This window comes from Jaculus jaculus, chromosome 8 (assembly GCF_020740685.1).
Source record: "Jaculus jaculus isolate mJacJac1 chromosome 8, mJacJac1.mat.Y.cur, whole genome shotgun sequence".
NCBI lineage: Eukaryota > Metazoa > Chordata > Mammalia > Rodentia > Dipodidae > Jaculus > Jaculus jaculus.
Genome location: NC_059109.1, coordinates 102681994 through 102701171, shown reverse-complemented (window position 1 = coordinate 102701171; position 19178 = coordinate 102681994). Strand labels below are relative to the sequence as shown.

Here is a 19178-nt window from a genome sequence, read left to right as displayed (position 1 = left end):
AGAGATCCAGTTTACTAATTTCTTCTCTTGTAGATTGTACTTCTAGGGAATCTGTTATAAACAAGCCATCACAAAAATCTGTATTTTCTTCTATTATTTTTTTGTAATGCTAGGGATTGAAATCAGAACCTCATGCAGGCTAGGCAAGCTCTCTTCCACTGAGCTACACACCCAGACCTTCTTCTAGCAGTTTTTTTTTTTAACACTGTTTATCTTTATTCCTCCAGATGTATTTTTTGAATAATAATCAGATATAAACATTTTAATTTTTATCCTTCAAAAGTATCATAACATCATGTTGTAAACTAGGTATTAAATTTTTTTGTTTAAAAAATTTTTATTATTATTAACAACATATTTTGTATGAATGCATCATGTTTTGTACCCTCTTTTCCCTTGCCCTTGCCCCCATTCCATCTGGGGACACTCCTCAGTGGGGTTGTGGGGTTGTGGGTTATGTGTTGTGGGAACAGCAGTCAGTTCTCTTTCGGTGGGGGAAGGAAGGAATGCCTCTGGGCATGATGTCTCAGCCTATGGTTCTTATAGTCTTTTCACCCTGTCTTCACAAAATTCCTTGAGCCATGGTGGGTGCATTTTAAGTCTATTTCAGTGATGAGATCTTAGGAGCCTCTGGATCTCTGCTTTGGTAGGTATTGCATATCCTCAAGGTCTGTCTCCTTCACCCTGGCTCTGATTATCAGGTTCAGCATGGAAGCAACACTCTTGCTTGTCTCCCCATTCCTCTGTATTTTCAGCTGTGGCTTGGCTGAAGTGCGAGGAGTTGTTTTATCTCCTTGGGTCTCACTACCTTCTGAAAAAGAAGAACAGATTCTTCAACAGAGAGTGAAGTTAGCATAGTTTAAATGAGATAAGCATTATTAATTTAGGGGGAATTTGGTGTGTATAATCCCTCTTTTAGCCAAAGACTAGTGAGAGCATGACATTGGAGAATATAAACTTTGTCTCCATAGTGTTCTGATCTAATTCCCAGTTCCACATATGGGTTCCTTACACTGAGTAGATCTTTTAGCCAATCAGAAAGCTATTGGTACTCACCAAGGCTGTGTGTCACTATTACACTGGCATGTACATCTTGTCAGGGTGTTTGCTTCTGAGTAGCTTAGATCTTTGGTTGCTCAGACTGTTGTTGGCTACTTTCCCCAGGTAGCTCATGTAGTGCTTTTCAGCACTAAACAGACTGTCTGGTGATTGGCACTCATCTGGATTCCAGCCAGGTCTCTCCATGTTCTGTATTGGCAGCATATGGTGTTTTTAGCAAGAGTCTTACATTTTGCCTCAGGCAGGTAATCAAGTGCTTTGACAGAAACATGACTTGTTTTGGGGACATCGTAGATCTCTCTGATCAGCAGCTCATTGTGGGTAGCAACTGATTTCTGGTATTGAGAGTTTCAGGCCAGAGACCAAAAAAAATTTTTTTTAAAGGTTAGTCTTCTTCATCCTGCCCTCTCCAGGGTCCTTCTTTATAAGTATTTCCCTTATTCCTTGTGAGGGTTGTATCTTTTATTCTATCTCCAAGGGTAAAGGTTTCTATGGTACCAGTTCATTTTGGAATTAGTTTGTGTTTATTTTTACTCACCCTCCCCTTACCCTGCTCCCAACCCTTCTGTCCCTGTTGCCTGGGTTTTGAGTTGCCTATCAGGTATATCAGCAAATCCAGCTGGTCCAGGTTAGGAACCACAGAGAAGTGAGACCATGCAGTGTTTGTCCTTCTGTGATTGTGTGAGTTTGCTGAATGTGATCTGTTCCAAGTCTGTCCATTTTTATACAAATTTCATTGTATTTTTTTTTCTTACTGTTGAGTAGAATTCCATTGTGCACATGTACCACGACTTCATTATTCATTCATCCACTGATGGGCACCTAGGTTGATTCAAGTTCTTAGCTATAATGAATTGAGCAGCTATAAACATGATTGAGCAAATGTCTTTGTAGTGAAGTGTGGAGCATTTAGGATGAACGCCCAGGAAGGGAGTAAGTGGGTCTGTTGGTAGTTCTGTGTTCATCCTTTTCAGCAATCTCCGTATTGATTTTCCATAGTGGTTGTACAAGTTTATATTCCCACCAACAGTGCATGAGGGTTCCTCCTTCTCCATATCATTGCCAACATTTGTTGTTAGATTTTTTTTTTTCTCATGTAGGTTTTTCACTCTGCCCTAGGCTGACCTGAAATTCACTATGTAGTCTCAGGGTGGCCTCAAATTCATGAAAATCCTCCTACCTCTGCCTCCCAATTGCTGGGATCCAAGGCATGTGCCAGCACACCCGGCTGTTAGATTTTTTTGATTGCCATCCTTACTGGAGTTTGGTGGAACTCATGGTTGTATTAATTTGCATTTTCCTAATGGTTAGGGACGCTGAACATTTTTTTTTATTAGTTATGTATACAGTGTGTATACAGCCATGTTGATACCGTTGTTAGCCTCCTCCCTGTCCTCACCCCACCACCCCCGGACCCTCCTTGTTGGGGAATATGGGTTGTGCATTGTGGGGTTAGCCATCAGTTATGGGTAAGAGGCAATGTCTATGTACATAATGACCCAACATGTGCTTTTAACAATCTTTCTGACCCCTCTTCCACAAATTTTCCTGAGCCATATTGGGTTCATTTTAGGTCTGTTACAGTGATGAGGTCTTGGGAGCCTCTGTGTCTCTGGATATCTGATTTGGTACGAGTTGAGTGTTCTCTGTGTCTATCTTCATCACCCTTGTGCTGGTACCAGGTTTACCAAGAAAGCATCACTCTTGCTCATTTTCCCAACTACTTAGTTTCATCTCTTTTGAGGTGTGATGGGCTGGTTCTCCTTAGTATCTTGTGTCCATTTGAAAAAAGGAGAAGCAGATTCTCCCACGGAGAGTGAAGTTAGCACCAGACAAATGGGATAACCATTGTTATTTTAGAGTGAACTTAATAGGTGTAGGCCTTTTTATAGCCCACAATTGGTGGGAGCTTGATATTGTAGAGCAGGCTTGTTTTTGGATATGATTCTGACTTGTTTCCTAGCTCCAGGTATGGATTCCATTCCACTGAGCAGATCTGTTAGCCAAATCAAGAGCAGTTGGTTTCCCACCATGGTGTGGGAAATAGTGTGCCACTATTGCAGGTTTTTTCTTTTTAAGAAACCACTATCTCTTGTAGCCAAGGCTTGACAGTGAGCTCATACATAGATGAGGCAGACCTTGAATTTTTAAAATGTTTTTTAAGATTATTATTACTTATTTATTTGAGAAAGAGAGAGAGAGAGAGAGGGAGGGAGGGAGGAAGGGAAGGGAAGGGAAGGGAAGGAAGGAGGAAGGGAGGGAGGGAGGAAGGGAAGGGAAGGGAAGGGAAGGAAGGAGGAAGGGAAGGAGGAAGGGAAGGAGAGAGAGGGAGAGAATTAATGGGCGTGTCAGGGCTTCCAGCCACTGCAAATGAATTCCTAACACATATGCCACCTTGTGCATCTGGCTTTCGTGGGTCCTGGGGAATTGAACCAGGGACCTTTGGCTTTGCAGGTAAGGGCCTTAACCACTAAGCCATCTCTTCAGCCCTACCTTGAATTTTTGATCCTGCTACCTCTACCTCCTGAGTGCGGGGATTATAGGCATGTGCCACCACACCCAGGTTTTTTTTTTTTTTTTCTCTCTGTCTGTCTTCTCCCTACCTCCTCCTGTTTCTTCCTTCTCTTCTCCCTCTCTTTTTTTGGTTTTATTCAGGAAGAGATCTTATTCTGTGGCCCAGGCTGGCTCTGAACTCATGGTGATCCTAACTCAGCTTTGCCAGGGCATGAGTCACCACTCTTGATTCCACACACAGTTTTTTTTGGATCCTGGGGAATTGAACGCAGGGTAAACTCTGTCATCTGAGCTACATCACCCGCCTAAAATTTTGATCTTTTAAAAACAACACACATTTATAGAAAGGAACACACTAAATTTTATCTTCTATAAAACATGCAGCTTCCATTTAACAATTAAAAAAAATTCTTTAGGAGCAGAGAGAGAGAGTGGTGTGTGTGCGCGCGCGCGTGCGCCAGGGCCTCTTGCCATTGCAAATAAACTCCAGATGCATGCTCCACTTCACAAGAGTATTGGGAAATGGAACTCAGGCCAGCAGGCTTTGCCAGCAAGTGCCTTTAACTGCTGATCCATTTCCCCAGTCCCATGTAACCATTCTTCCACATTGAATCTCAAGAATTTTATCAAATACTTTACCATTCTTACTGCATTATCATAGTCTGGAAGCAGCTATCATATTCATCCCTGAGAAAAATTGCAAACTCTGAAGTGTCACTTCCTACTGCCTCCTTCTAACCACACACCTACCCACACCTATTTTTTGTTTGTTTGTTTGTTTGTTCGTTTTTTGAGTCAGGGTCTCACTCTAGCACAGGCTGACCTGGAGCTCACTCTGTAGCCCCAGGCTACTGAGTAGTGCCACTAATAAGGGCATGCAATACCATGTCTGCCTTCAAATACTTTAATTTTGTTCGTGGTGGGGTTAACATTAAAATATGTATATAGGACCGAAGAGCTGACTTGGAGGGTAAAAGTGCTTGCTTGCAAAAAGCCTGATGACCAGTGTTCATTTCCCCAGAAGCCACATCAAGCCAGATGCACAAAGTGGTACATGGCACACCCATTCTTGCCCTCTCTTTCTCTGCTTACAAATAAATAAAAATATTTTAAAAATAAAATACATATGAGCTGGGCGTGCTGGTCCCAGTACTTGGGAGGCAGAGGTAGGAGGATTGCCGTGAGTTCGAGGCCACCCTGAGAATACAGAGTTAATTCCAGGTCAGTGTGAGCTAGAGTGAGACCCTACCTTGAAAAACAAAAACAAAAATAAGTAAAATAAAATATATATATAGGGATATATACTTTTTTTTCTGACCTCAGGTGTTCACTATGATTCAGCATCATGGTTAATATTTAAAAATTTAATGTTCATTATGGACTTTTTGCATTTTGAATTTTAAAAACTATTGCATTTAAACAATACTTTCTTTGATTCTTGAGTTTTGTATGCTGTTTACATTTTGCGCAAGATACTTACTCATCTTATTCAGCCCTAGTATTCTTGCTGCCTTTTCAAAAGTAATAAGACTTACATTCATAGGACATTTATATGTAAAAATACAATAAAAGTTAATGATGCAAGCAATGTCATTGAATCCGTTTAGCTAATCAGATTCATTTATTCATTCCTTTATTCTTTGAGTTATTCACTTGAGTCTATAATAAAGTAACAACCAATATGGTTAGTGAGACACTCAAGAGATTATCAACCTGGGCCCCAGTATAAGTGTGAGGGTAATGGCTTAGCGGCTAGAAAAGACTCTTCATATTGCCAGTGGCTTTATTCTGGCTGATGCATCCTGAAGAGGGTACATTTACCTAATATACATGTATGTTATATCCACATAGCTATAGTTTGCATTGATTGCTGAGATATTGCCTGTATTTCATGGAGCATCTCTTTGAAATACATTAGACATCTGCTTTTTAAATATAGCACAAGGGTTCTGAATAATTCTTTTCTTAATATATAATGATTGAGAGAAAAGTTCTGTTTCCTAAACTTCCATCTTATTTCTATTTTAAAATTAACTTTTTTTTTTTTTTTTTTTTTTAGTTTTAATGCAGAACATGAGGTTTAGATGTTGTTGCTAAACTGTGTTCATACTAGGGGCATGAATGCATTTATAGAAAATTCAGCCATATATTTCCATCCTCAGGAGAGACTTTATTTCGTAGTATATAGAGAGGGCTGCAACCTCATAGCTTTTGCAAGCAACCATTACAGAGAATCCTGCTATTCTGAAATTTTGTAAAATGTTATAAAAATGCTTGGAACTGGGCATGATGGTGCATGTCTTTAGTCCCAGTATTCTGGAGGAAGAGGTAGAAGGATCCCTATGAATTTGAGGCCAGCCTAGGACAAGAGGGAGTTCCAGGTCAGTATGGGCTAGAGTAAGACCCTACCTCAAAAAAACAAAAACAAAGCAAACAAACCCAAACAAATAACAAAAGGATCTTAAATATTCCTTAATATAGTTTAAAAGTATTAATATACTGTATTCTAATTCATTGTTTTAAATTTTTAGGTTCAACTTTAAAGAAGCTTATACACACTGGAAATTCTATTAAGGTATTTCTTTCTGTACTTATTTTGGTTTTTCAAGGTGGAGTCTTGCTCTAGCCCAGGCTGACCTGGAACTCTCTATGTAGTCTCGGGGTGGCCTCAAACTCATGATGATCCTCCTACCTCTGCCTCCCAACTGCTAAAGATGTGTGCTACCATGCCCAGCAAAGTATTTATTTTTGATAAAAGTACAATGGTGTTTTTCTTTACTATTAATTTTTTGTATAATTTTTACTTATTTACTTGTAAGCAGAAAGAGAATGGGGAGCAGAGAAAGGGTGTACCAGGCCCTCTTGCCACTGCAAACAAACTCCACATGCATGCACCACTTTGTGCATATGGCTTTACATGAATGCTGAGGAATCAAACCCAAATTGTCAGCCTTTGCAAGCTAGTGCCTTTATCCACTGAATCACCTCTTCAGCCCTACTCTTAAATTTATTGATGCCTCAAAACATAAGTTAGGCCATTTATTAAAATACTGTTCTGTTCTTTTTATAATTATTATTAACATAATTTAATACTGTTCTGTTCTTTTTATAATTATTATTAACATAATTTAATACTGTTCTGTTCTTTTTATAATTATCATTAACATAATTTGTATGGATACATCAAGTGTTGGTGCCCTCTTTTCCCCTCATATGTGCCTCCATTCTGCTGGGAACCCACCTCAGTGGGGTTTCAGGTTATGTTGTGGGAATAGCAGTCAGTTCTGTTTTTGTGGGGGGATGAGGGAATGTCTCTGGGCATGATATCTCAACCTGTGGCTCTTACAATCTTTCCACCCCCTCTTCGCAAGATAACCTGAGCCATGGTGGGTGAGTTTTAAGCCTACTTCAGTGATGAGTTCCTAAGGAGCCTCTGGATCTCTGCTTTGGTAGGTGTTGCATATCCTCAGGGTCTGTCTCCTTCATCCGGGCACTGATTATCAGGTTCAGCGTGGAAGCAACACTCTTGCTTGTCTCCCCATTCCTCTGTAGTTTCAGCTATGGCTTGGCTGAAGTGCAAGGAGTCTATCTCCTTGGGTCTTGCTACCTTCTGAAAAAGAACAGATTCTCCAACAGAGAGTGTAGTTAACATAGTTTAAATGAGATAAGAATTATTAATTTAGGGAAAATTTGATATATGTAATTCCTCTCTGAGTCAAAGACTAGTGAGAGCTTGACATTGGTGAGCATAAACTGTCTCCTTAGGAGTCTGATCTGATTCCTAATTCCACGTATGGGTTCCTTATACTGAGCAGATCTCTTAGCCAATCAGAAAGCTACTGGTTACCCACCAAGGCTGTGTGCCACTATTATATTGGCATGTATATCTTGTCAGGGTGTTTGCTTCTGAGTAGTTTAGATCTTTGGTTGCTCAGACTGTTGTTGGCTACTTTCCCCCAGTAGCTCATATAGTGCTTTCCAGCACTAGAGCTGCTATCTGTGGACTGGTCTCTTCTGGATTCCAGCCAGGTCTCTCCATGCTCTGTGTTGGCAGCATATGGTGTTTTCAGCAATTGGGTCTTACCTTATACCTCAGGCACGTATTCAAGTGCTTTGACAGAAGCCTGTCTTGGTTTGGGGACCTCATAGGTCTCTCTGATCAACATCCCATTGTGGGTAGCAACTAATTTCTGCCACTAGGAGTTAGAGGCCAGAGACTAAATAAATAAACAAACATACAAAGCTTAGGCTTCATCCCACCCTCTCAAGTACCCATCTTTTCAGGTATTCGCCTCTTCTTCCTGTTGAGAGTTGTATCTTTATTCTATCTCCAAGGATAAATAATTCTATGGTACCAGTTCACTTTAGAATTAGTTTTGTGTTTGTTTTTACCCACACTTGGCTTACCCTCCCCCAAATCCCTTCCATCCCTATTGTCTGGGCCTAGAGTTGGCTATCAGGTATGTCAGCAAATCAAGCTCTTCCAGCTTAGGAACTGCATATATGTGAGACCATGAAGTATTTGTCTTTCTTTGATTGTGTGAGTTCACTGAGTATGATCTGTTCCAAGTCTGTCCATTTTTCTACAACTTTCATTGTACTGTTTATTCTTACTGCTGAGTAGAATTCCATTGTGTAAATGTACGTATCACAATTTCATTATCCATTCATCCACTGATGGTCACCTGGATTGATTCCAGTTCTTAGCTGTAATGAATTGAGCAGCTATAAACATGGTTGAGCAAATATCTCTGAAGTGAAGCATGGAGCATTTAGGATAAATTCCTAGTAAGGGAATAACTAGGTCTGTTGGTAGCTCTGTGTTCATCCTTTTCAGGAATTTTCATATTGATTTCCATAGTGGTTGTACAAGTTTACATTCCCATCAACACTGGATGAGGGTTCCTCTTTCCCACATTCTTGCCAACATTTGTTGATGTTTGGTTTTTAATGATTGCCATCCTTGCTGTAAGACGACATTGCATGGTTGTTTTAATTTGCATTTCCTTAATGGTTAGGGATATTGAGCATTTTCTTAAGTGTGTGCTAGCCATTTCTATTTCTTCCTCAGAGAACTCCTTTTCCAGTTTTATACCCCACTTTTGGAGTGTGTTGTTTGATTTTTTTTATTGTTTAGTTTTTTTGAGTTCTTTATAGATTCTAGATATTATACTTCTGTCAGTGGTATAGCTGGAGAAAATTTTCTCCCATTCACTCGGTAATCTATTGGCTCTGCTTATTATATATTTGTCTGTGCCAAAGCTTTCTGGCTTCATGAGATCCCAGTGTTAAGTGATTAATGTCCTGGGCTACTGAGGTTTTGTTCAGGAAGTCTTTTCTCACTCCTAAATCATGGAAAGTTCCTCTGATTTTTTCTTCTAGTAGGAAAAGAATTTCAGGTTGTATATTGAGGTCTTTAATCTATTTGGACTTGAGTTTTGTGTATGGTGAGATGAGTGGGTCTAGTTTCATTTTTCTTTTTTTTGTGAGAGTAAGAAAGAGGCAGAGAGAAAGAGAAAGGGAGGGAGGGAGGGAGGGAGGGAGGGAGGGAGGGAGGGAGGGAGGGAGGGAGGGAGGGAGGGAGGGAGGGAGGGAGGATGGGGATGCCAGGACCTTTTATCTGCTGTGAATGGACAAAAGAGTCATGTGTCCCTTGTGTTGTGTGCCTGTGTGATATTGAATTCTTGTGTCATTTCGCATTTGGCTATGTGGGACCTGGAGATTAGAACATGTGCTCTTAGGCTTTGCATTCATTTTTCTACATATGATTATCCAATTTGCCCAGCACCATTTGTTGAAGATGCAATCTTTTCTCCAGTGTATGTTTTTGGTACCTTTGTCAGAGAACAAGTAGGTATAGTTACTTGACCTAAGGTCTGGGTCTTAATTCTGATCCATTGGTCTATATCTCTATTTGTATGCTAGTAATGTGCTATTTTTATTACTATGATTTTGTAATATAGCTTTAGATCAGGTATGGTGATACCCCCAGAAGTGTGTTTTTTGCTGAGGACATGTTTGTATATCTGTGGTCTGCTGCCATTCTACATGAATTTTGAGATCAGTTTCCCTATCTCTGTGAAGAATGATGCTGGAATTTTTATTAGTATTGCATTAAATCTCTGTATTGCTTTTGATAAAATTGCCATTTTCACAATATTAATGTTACTTATCCAGGAGCATAGGAGGTTTTTCCATCTTCTCACATCCTCCTTGATTTTGTTCTTGAGTTCATGTTTTCATTTTATTTGTCTCTCACATCCTGGGTTAGTGCTATCCCAAAGTATTTAATTTTTTTGTTGTTGCTATTGAAAATGGGACATCCTTGCTGATTTCTTTCTCAGTATATTTGTCCTTTGCATATAGAAAGGCTACTGATTTTTGTGTGTTGATTTTGTATCCTGCTACTTTACTGAAGGAATTAATCATCTTCAGAAGTTTTGAAATGATTTGGGGCACTTATGTATAGGAGCATGTCATCTGCAAATAGGGCTAACTTGACTTCTTCCCTTTCAGTTTACATTTCTTTTATTTCTTTCTCCTGTCTTATTGCTTGGGCTAGTACTTCTAGTACTATGTTAATGAGCAGTGGTGAGAGTAGGCACCCTTGTCTTGTTCCTGATCTCAGTGGGAACTCCTTGATCCTTTCTCCATTAACTATTATTTGGGTTTTAGGTACTTTATATATAGCCTTAATTGTGTTGAGGTATAAACCTTCCATGCCTATCCTTTCCAGTGTTTTGATCATGAAGTTGTGTTATATTTTGTCAAAGGTCTTCTCTGCATAAATTTAGAAGATCATGTAGTTCTTGTGATTAACTTTATTTATGTGATGTATTCTGTTAACTGATTTCTGTATGTTGAACCATCCTTGCATCCCTGGGATGAAGCCTACATGATCAAGGTGGATAATGCTTTTGATGTGTCGTTGAATTCAGTTTGCTAGGATTTTGTTTAGGATTTTTGCATCTAAATCTATCAGGGTATAGGTCTGTAGTTTTCTTGTTATATGTCTGTCAGGTTTTGGTATTAGGGTGATACTAACTTCATAAAAGGAGTTGGGGAGGATTCCCTGCTCTTTGATTATGTGAAACAGTTTAAGAAAACCTGGTTTTAGTTCTTCAGTAAAGATTGTGGAAATTGTAAGTACATCAAAGGTACCTGGGGGACTGGGAAAAGGGGGGAACTGGGAGCTCTGGCCTATTTATTCCACTTGCACATACTCTTCACCTCATGGGGATCAGGGGTTGGGGAACCAGGAACCTGGAAGCCTGAGAGCCAGGGGCAAGAGGCCGGTTCCTACAATGGCTCATGCATCTTCTGGCTTAGAGGAATAGGGATCTGGGTACGGGACAAGGTTGCCCCAAGCCAGCAGCAGGGGTACTGGGACCCAGGAACTGGGAGGTGGGGAACTGACTGGGAGTTCTGGCCTACTTACTTTGAGTGTGCACCGTCCATAGCAGTTGATCTGCGAGTTGGGGATCCAGGGGCTATTCAATCAGGAAGGCTGAGCAAGGGGCTTGCTTAGGCAGAAAGCTCTGCTAAATTTGAAAATCATTGTAGGGAAGAAGAGTTGTGGAATGTTACTCTTGAATACAATTTTTTAATATATTTTTTAAAATTTAATTTCAAGGAGGGAGGGAGAATGAGAATGGGTGTGCTAGGGCCCCTACCCACTGCAAACAAACTCCAGATACATGTATTTCTTTGTGTATCTGGCTTTATGTGGGTATTGGGGAATTGAACCCAGGTCATTAGGCTTTTTTAGGCAAGCACCTTAACTGTTGAACCATCTCTTTAGCTCCTTTGAATATAAAGTGTTTTTTTTTTTTTTTTGCATCAGATTGATGTTGTAATTTAGGTTAAAATTAGCTTGTTTTAAAATAAATAACCTATTTTTAATGAAATAAGCTATCTGATGCTGTGATAAGATGAGCCTAAAAATATAAATGGCAGAAAGGAAGCCACCTAGGGGTGAATATTTTATTGGAGATAATTTACTTGTTACTAATTATGTTGTATGAATGTCCTTAATAAGGTACTTTTTTTTGTTGTTTTTTCGAGGTAGTGTTTCACTTTAGCTCAGGCTGACCTGGAATTCACTATGTAGTCTCAGGGTGTCCTCGAACTCACGGTGATCCTCCTACCTCTGCCTCCTCAGTGCTGAGATTAAAGGCGTGCACCACCACGCCCAGCTCATTTTCTTTTCTTTTTTTTTTTTAACACCAGTTTTAACTACCATAGCTATTTAAAACTTGGTATGTTAAATATCTTTTACAAGTTGAAAAAAAGAAGTAAGCTATGTTCTAGTCTTATTGTAGAGTCCTTACTTGTCCTTATTTGAAGGGAACAGCCTTACAGTTTAGAACTATCAGGTTATCTATCATTTAATCTAGTTAGTATCATTTAATTTTACGTGTCATAAGTCAAGTTAGCATTTAACTTTGGAGACATGATAAAAATTTCATGGAAAATTTCTTCTGTTAAATATTACTTGATTAGATATAGAGAGCTGCATCATTTTTGTCTGATGGCTAATAATCTGTATTCAGTGTTACCACTCATGTTGTTTGCCAGAGGAGACACAGTATAGGTAGAGGCGGAACGAAGGAGTAGTGGTAGACTCCAAGGTTATGTGTAGAAGTGTGCTTGTGAATTCACTCAGCCAGTGATGTACAACATTGCTGGCAACAGGGATGTGTGTCTTCTGTGTCGCCTCTACCTTTTGGTTTTCCCAGGAGTCTTGTATTTGGTTTGTAACACTCTTGCTTTCCAGCAATGAGTCCCACCTTGAGTTAATTGAAAGGCCACCAAGAAACTCCTCTAGCTGCTGCCATTCTGGGCTGTCAACATCTTTCAGCTGTGTTCGAAGCATTTTTCAATCACATTTGCTAATTTAACTTTGACTTCATCTTTTCAATAATTAAGAAATACTGACAAGAAAGCATGTTTGCTTTTTTAATTCTAGGAGTAGAATGAAGATAGTACTAAGTGTAGAGGAAGAAAAAGGACATGTCTACTAGGAGATTGTGGTAGTTTGAATGGGATGTCTCTCATAGCTTTGTGTGGTTTGAATGCTTGCTTCTCAGCTATTGGCAGTTTGGGGGAGTGGTAGAGCCTTTGGGAGGTGGAGCCTTGCTAGGGGAGCAATGTAGCTGGGGGTGGACATTGGGATTTATTTGTCCAGACCAGTTGGGCATTAGGTACTTAGTTCCCTTGGTCTACTTACTTCCTTCCCCTGCTGCTGTGACAAGATGTAAAACTCTGCCTTGCTCTTTCCAGTATGTTGACACTTCCCCTTGAAACTGTGTGCATGAAATAAATCTCCTATAAGCTACTTGTGGCTAGTGTTTTGTCTCAGCAACAAGAAGGTAACTGCTCCAGTGATGCTGGCCAGTCAGATCTCTGTGAAGGAGTTGGAGGGAGCAGTGTAGATGAAGGCAGGGAAGCTAGAGAGCAGCCCTATCACACATAGCCAGGTCCTCACAGTCTCATTAGCTCCAGATTTTTCACATTCCAGAACTGTAAAAACTGGGGCACATTATATTAAAGTGACAAAAATTCTAACAAAAGTGTGGTATAAATGTGACAAGTAAGCTTAGTCATTTTTTTTAAAGAAAAAGTACATTTTATTTATAAGTAGAGAGGGAGAGAGAAAGAAAGGGCACACCAGGGCCTCTCCCTGGTACAATCTGGCTTTATGTGGGTACTGGGGAATTGAACATGGGCTGGAGACTTTGCAAGCAATCACCTTTAACCCCTGACTCATCTCCTCAGCTCTTTGTCATTGTTCTGATGGATAATTAATATTGTTACATTATGTTTAAAAATATGGTTAATTTTATTTATTTGAGAGAGAGAGGGGGGGAGGGAGGGGGGAGGGAGGGAGGCAGATAGAGAGACAATGGACGTGCCAGGGACTCTAGCCACTGCATACCAATTCCAGATACATGCATCACCTTATGCATCTGGCTTATGTGGGTACTAGGGAATTGAACCTGGGTCCTTAAGCTTCACAGGCAAGCACCTTAATTGCTAAGCCATCTCTCTAGCCCCTGTTATATTATTAATAGTGTTACATTATTACCAAGCCTCAAGTACTGCCATATATACCTGATACATGTTCCTTAATCCTTGTGACAGTCCTTTGTGGCAGAACTCTTATAAGATCCCCATTTTACAGATGAGGAGACTCAGGCAGAGAAAAGTTGAGTGGTTTTCTGTGGCTATGGCTAGAACGTAGCAGAGGATGAATTTAAACCCAAGTTCTCTTATTTGTCTATGCTCTATTGTAGCATGCTTGCCTGTCACTAAGTGAAGAAGCTGTGTTAATATTTAATGATACCTTTGACTTTTACTTTTGTCTTCTTCACTCTTCCTGTCCTCTATCTTTAGGGGTTGGAGGGTGTTTGTAGCTCATGCTGGCCTCAAAGTTGAGCTCCTCCAGTCTCAGACTCTCAAGTGCTAGGATTGCAAGACACTCATCCTTGGCTTTCTAGTTATTATTTATTAAAGATTTTTATTTTTATTTTTTTGATTAGAGAAAGAAACAGGAAAGGGAAGGGATAGAGAGAGGGGCAGCAGGGAGGAAAGGAAGGTATAGGTGCACAGGGCCTCTTGCTGCTACAAACAAACTGTAGAAGTTTGTGCCACATTGCGCATCTGGCCTTATGTAGGTACTGGGAAATCAAACTCAGGTTGTCAGTCTTTGCAAAAAGCAAGTACCTTTAACCACTGAGCCATCTACATAACCCCTTTAAAAATATAACTTATTTATTATGAGAGAGAGAATATGAATGTGCACGCCAGGGCCTTATGCCACTGAAAACAAACTGCAGATGGCTTGTACCACTTTATGCATCTGGCTTTATGTGGGTACTGGGTACTGGGAAATCAACGGTCATCAGGCTTTGTAAGAAAAACGCCTTTAACTGCTGAGCCACCTCTCCAGCTTTAGTTTTTCTTTCTCTTAAGACTGATGCTGTATTAACATGAATTTCTTTGAATACATGTTAAGTGTTCTGTTTTTATTGCTTTCATTTTGTTTTCAGATAAGATGTGAAGGAATCCGACTATTTCTTTTGTGGCTTCAAGCACTTCAGACAAACTGTGCAGAAGAGCAGGTGCTGATTTTTGCTTGTCTTGTGCCTGGTTTCCCAGCAGTCTTGTCATCCAGGGGCCCCTGCACACTGGAGACACTCATCAACCCTAGTCCTACTGTAGCTGATGGTAAGCATTGTTACCTGATCTGCCATGATAAGTTACTCTTGAACTTACACTGAGGAATTCCTTGGTGTCAATGTTCCTGAATAGAAATCCTGATGGAGCATGAAGAAGTATTCCATGTGACTCACAGAGCAGCCACCCCCCCACCCCCTTAGGTCGGGTCTTGCTGTATCCCAGGATAAATTGGAATCCACTTTGTAGTCTCAGGCCTCAAACTCACAGCGATCCTCCTACCTCAATCCCCCCAGTGCTGGAATTAAGGGTGTGTGCCACCATGCCCAGCTTCACAGAGCATTCTTAATGGCATTAGAATCAAAGCCATAGATTCAATCCATAGTTACACACACACACAAAAAAAAAAACAAAAAACAAACCCTGGAGTCTATTTTCTATGAAATGATCACAAGAGAATGTTACAAAGTGGAAGAAAGAGGAATGGAAGAAAGGGAACAGATGTTGGCAATAACAGGAAGTAGAGAGTGTTTTGTGTTTAATCATTTAAATCTGCCTCCTAAAACTTGTCTGTTGTTCTCATCACTTGTTTCATGAGTAGACATTCACCTTATTTTGTCAATTATGTGTTTTCTTTATTATTCATTTGTAAAGAGAGAGAATATGAATGGGAATGGGCATGTCAGGGATTCTTGCCACTGCAAACAAACTCCAGACATATGGGCCACTTTGTGCAGCTGGCTTTACGTGGGTACTGGAGAACCTAACCTGATCCATCAGATTTTGCAAACAAGCACTTTTAACCGCTGAGCCATCTTTCCAGCCCAACTGCGTTTTTCATGCAGCCTGAGGGACAGTAGTGGCTTCATTGGACCATTTGTGTCTTGTGAGTCTTTAAGGAACTTTCCCTTAGGGACACTGGTTTACTACTACATATCACTGTATTGTCCATTGAGTAGCATTGGATCTTAGACTGGCCAAAACAGAATTAAAGGGAAAGTGATCCAAAAGGAGTGCTGGCTCTGTGGGCTTTTGTACTATTTTCAAGCCCTCTGTGGATACTGGGTTTGGAGATCAGTCTGAGCAGTTCCATTGCCTAGATGGATGTATTTTAATGGATACTTTAAAAAGTTTTAAATTTAACTTTGTGAATATGCTTTCATTATTTTCCCTTCTGTAGCAAAGATCTATCCAGAAGAAATCACTCCACTCCTACCAGCTGTATCAGGAGAGAAGCTCGCTGAGGACCAAACCTGCTTTTTTCTTCAAATACTGTTGAAATATATGGTGATTCAGGTCTGAGAAAACTAAATGATGGTGTTATTCTTAGTAGGAAGGAGAAAAATACTGCCTCTTTTCCTTCTGTTTTCTATGGTTTTCTTTTTTGTTGAGATGATTTTATGTGATGTTTCATTAAACCCTGAGCATGTGCCATTGTTGGACCACTTCAACAAGACAAGGCATAGTGCTATTTTGTATGAATGTGTCTAAGCTAGTTTTCCTTCTTTTTCCTTCCCTACCTTCTGCGTTCATATGTCCAGTAGCAGGACAGGATGGAGGAGGTGGGCCTGGATCAGGCAGAGCTGGCAAGGATATGAATGCATTGTAACATTAGCACAGGCCTCGTCATAGCAAACACTCCTTTTCTGAGATTCAACTCAGAATATAGAACTGAAATTCGGTAGCTTGCAATTTTAATAGCTGACTTGTACTTGTTTTTTTTTTTAATCTCGGTGAATATTTATCTGGCTCATTTGCTCCTCCTGGGTGTTCAGTTCACTATCTCTCCTTCCCTTTACTTGTGAATTTGTTGAAGTCATCATCTTGGTCATACCAGTTTCCACACCTAACTTTCTCATAACTTGTGCTATTCCCAGCTTGTGTCCTGTTTCTGCTGAAATGCCGGGTCCTTAGTTTGGTGGTCAGTGCAGAAGTAGGATTTACTTCAGTTTTGCTCTGCCCACCCAGTGCTTGAGGTGATTTCACGGGGGCTACTCCTCCTCTTATGCTGTTTTCTTATGGCTTTTCATCTCTTTCACTTCTTTGCAGTTTTCTTTAGGCAACTACATTTTTTTTTTCCTGCTGTCCCAAGAGTCAGTCCTTGGCTGCCCTTTCTGACTACTCAGTCTTGCTGGGCAATCCTGGCCCCACCCTAACCCACATGTCACTTAACTAGCACCAGAAACACAAGGACTTGGGAATCTCCAGAACCTGACTAGGCTGTTTGTCATCTGAAGCTCCCCAGTGAGCTCATGTGTACCCTACATGCAACTCACACACCATCCGCTCAGAGTGGTTGGACAATCCATGTGTCCTGGGGAGCTAGTATTGATAGATCTTGGGCTTCGTATTCTAGATCTATCACTAGTGAGTTGTATGACCTTCAATCAGTCATGTAATCCCCCTATCAGAGGAGGATGGCATTGGTAGAGGGTTTTGTTTGTTGGTTTGTTTTTTTTTAAGGCAGGGTCGCTCTAGCCCAGACTCATCTGGAACTCACTCTGTAGCCCCAGGCTGCCCTGAATTCATGGCAGTCCTCCTACCTTAGCCTCCTGAGTACTGGGACTAAAATTGTTTGCCATCACACCTGGGCTGGTGGAGGTTTATATGCAGACTGTGAATGCCCCAGTAGTGTATAGAGTTTTAGGTACATGTCTATACTTCTTGCCTTCTGTCTCTTGGGGCCATTCCTCAGAAACAGAGCTTCTGACACGTTATGGATGCTGAGCCCATCTGCCCAGGGGCCCAAAGCACCTTGTGCCTTTACATCAGGTACTGTACACTTAGGACCATTTTCTGAGCCAGCTTGTCATGAAGGAAATTGGGAAGCTCTGCTTTGGTCTGATGTGTATGAAGAACCACTGATAGATTCTCTGTAAGCTCCCCTGTGAGGCATCTTTCCCTCAGTAGTGGAGGGTGACTACACCTCTGTAATGGGTGTGCTCTGGGCTCCAGCTAGTGAGCTGTGTTGCAGTGATCACACTGCACACACTGTGCTGAGGAGAGTAAAACCTCAACATCAACTTGACCTGTAGCTAGATTGGCAGGCTTGATGTATGCAGTCTTCACATTGTTTTGCAATAAGGAGAATGCCCTATTCCAAGGCTCTGTAGCTTTTGCTTTTTGATACTAATTTTGTGTTAGACAACATTGGATGCCCTCATTGAAAGGGACTGTTTTTTTGACTTTAGGAAACAAGTGCTGATTATTTCTGACTAAATATTTTAAAAGGGACAAGAAGTGTTAACAATTGCAAATATAGATGGGAAAAGCCTGTACATTATGTTTGAAAAAATACTACATTTAAAACAAATCATTCACATCATCTTTTGAGCTTGAGTTTTGTTGAGGTAGGATTTCATTACATAATTGCCAGTATTATTTTTCATTTTTAAAAATTTATGATAGAAATTTTATCATGAGAGCATTTCATTTTAGTATATGTTAATTTGGACTATAAATATACATATGTTCTTTTCTACATATTATCCAAAGGCTGCAAGCTTGGAGTGGAAGAATAAGGAGAATCAAGATACTGGTTTTAAATTTCTTTTTACATTGTTTCGAAAGTATTATCTTCCTCATTTGTTTCCATCATTCACTAAGTTAACAAACATCTACAAACCTGTACTTGGTAAGTACTGTTGGAGTCATGTGTCAGCGACATCCACAGGGAGGCTGTTCAGTGACTTTCATAGTAATCCTCATGATTATTTTAAAGTTAAATAGTCTCTTTATCCTTGTATTGAATATATCTTTATTAAAAGAGGGTTAAAGTTTCCTAATAAGTGGTTTTCATTATGTGAATCCACTAAAACAGAGTTTTACCTTATAGAACTAAAGGGAAACCTTGGCTTCTATGCTTAGAAATAATTTTTAAAGTATCACAGCTAATTTTGGTCCAATTACACTTGCCACTTTTTAAGGTTAAAAAGATGTTTTGCATTTCCAGTCTTCTCTTATGGGTGGTGAGGTGTGGTGACCTGAGGCTTTAATTAGTGGGTAGGCAGGCCAGCAAGGGTGATGCTCACAGGGTGCCCTTCTATGCTGGGCCTTTCGTCTTGTGGAACTATGGACAGGCACTTATGGAAGGAGATGCTTGAGCGGTGGGACAGTGCAAGGACAGTAGAGTCCAGGGGCTGGAAACACAAGGGAACTTCTAGCTTAGCTCTGAAAGTTTTCTTTTCATAAGGAGTTAGAATTCACAAACAGAATTATCCCCTACAGTGGTAAAAGTAGGTAGAGACCTTCTTCTTGTTACTTAACAGTGATGGAGTTAGTTCAAATGGGTGATCAAGAGTACCCTTGGAGGGGAAAGAGATTTGACTTCCTCTAGACATCATGACCATTTAATTCAGTTGTCTTTGCTGTGTTTGTATATGAATGTACACATGAACGTGCACACACACACATACACACACACTCAA

The 19178-nt window shown here is 40.3% G+C and overlaps 1 protein-coding gene across 4 annotated transcripts in view; it reads left to right on the top strand.

Annotated features, from left to right (window-relative positions):
• Nucleotides 1–19178, top strand: part of Ralgapa2 (Ral GTPase activating protein catalytic subunit alpha 2) — a 366249-nt gene that overhangs the window by 85169 nt on the left and 261902 nt on the right. For all 4 annotated transcript variants that reach the window (XM_045156189.1, XM_045156188.1, XR_006638510.1 and 1 more), the window contains exons 5-8: nt 6105–6148; nt 14625–14802; nt 15932–16047; nt 18247–18385. In XM_045156189.1, the coding sequence (XP_045012124.1) occupies nt 6105–6148; nt 14625–14802; nt 15932–16047; nt 18247–18385 (477 nt within the window). The remainder of the gene's footprint in view (nt 1–6104; nt 6149–14624; nt 14803–15931; nt 16048–18246; nt 18386–19178) is intronic.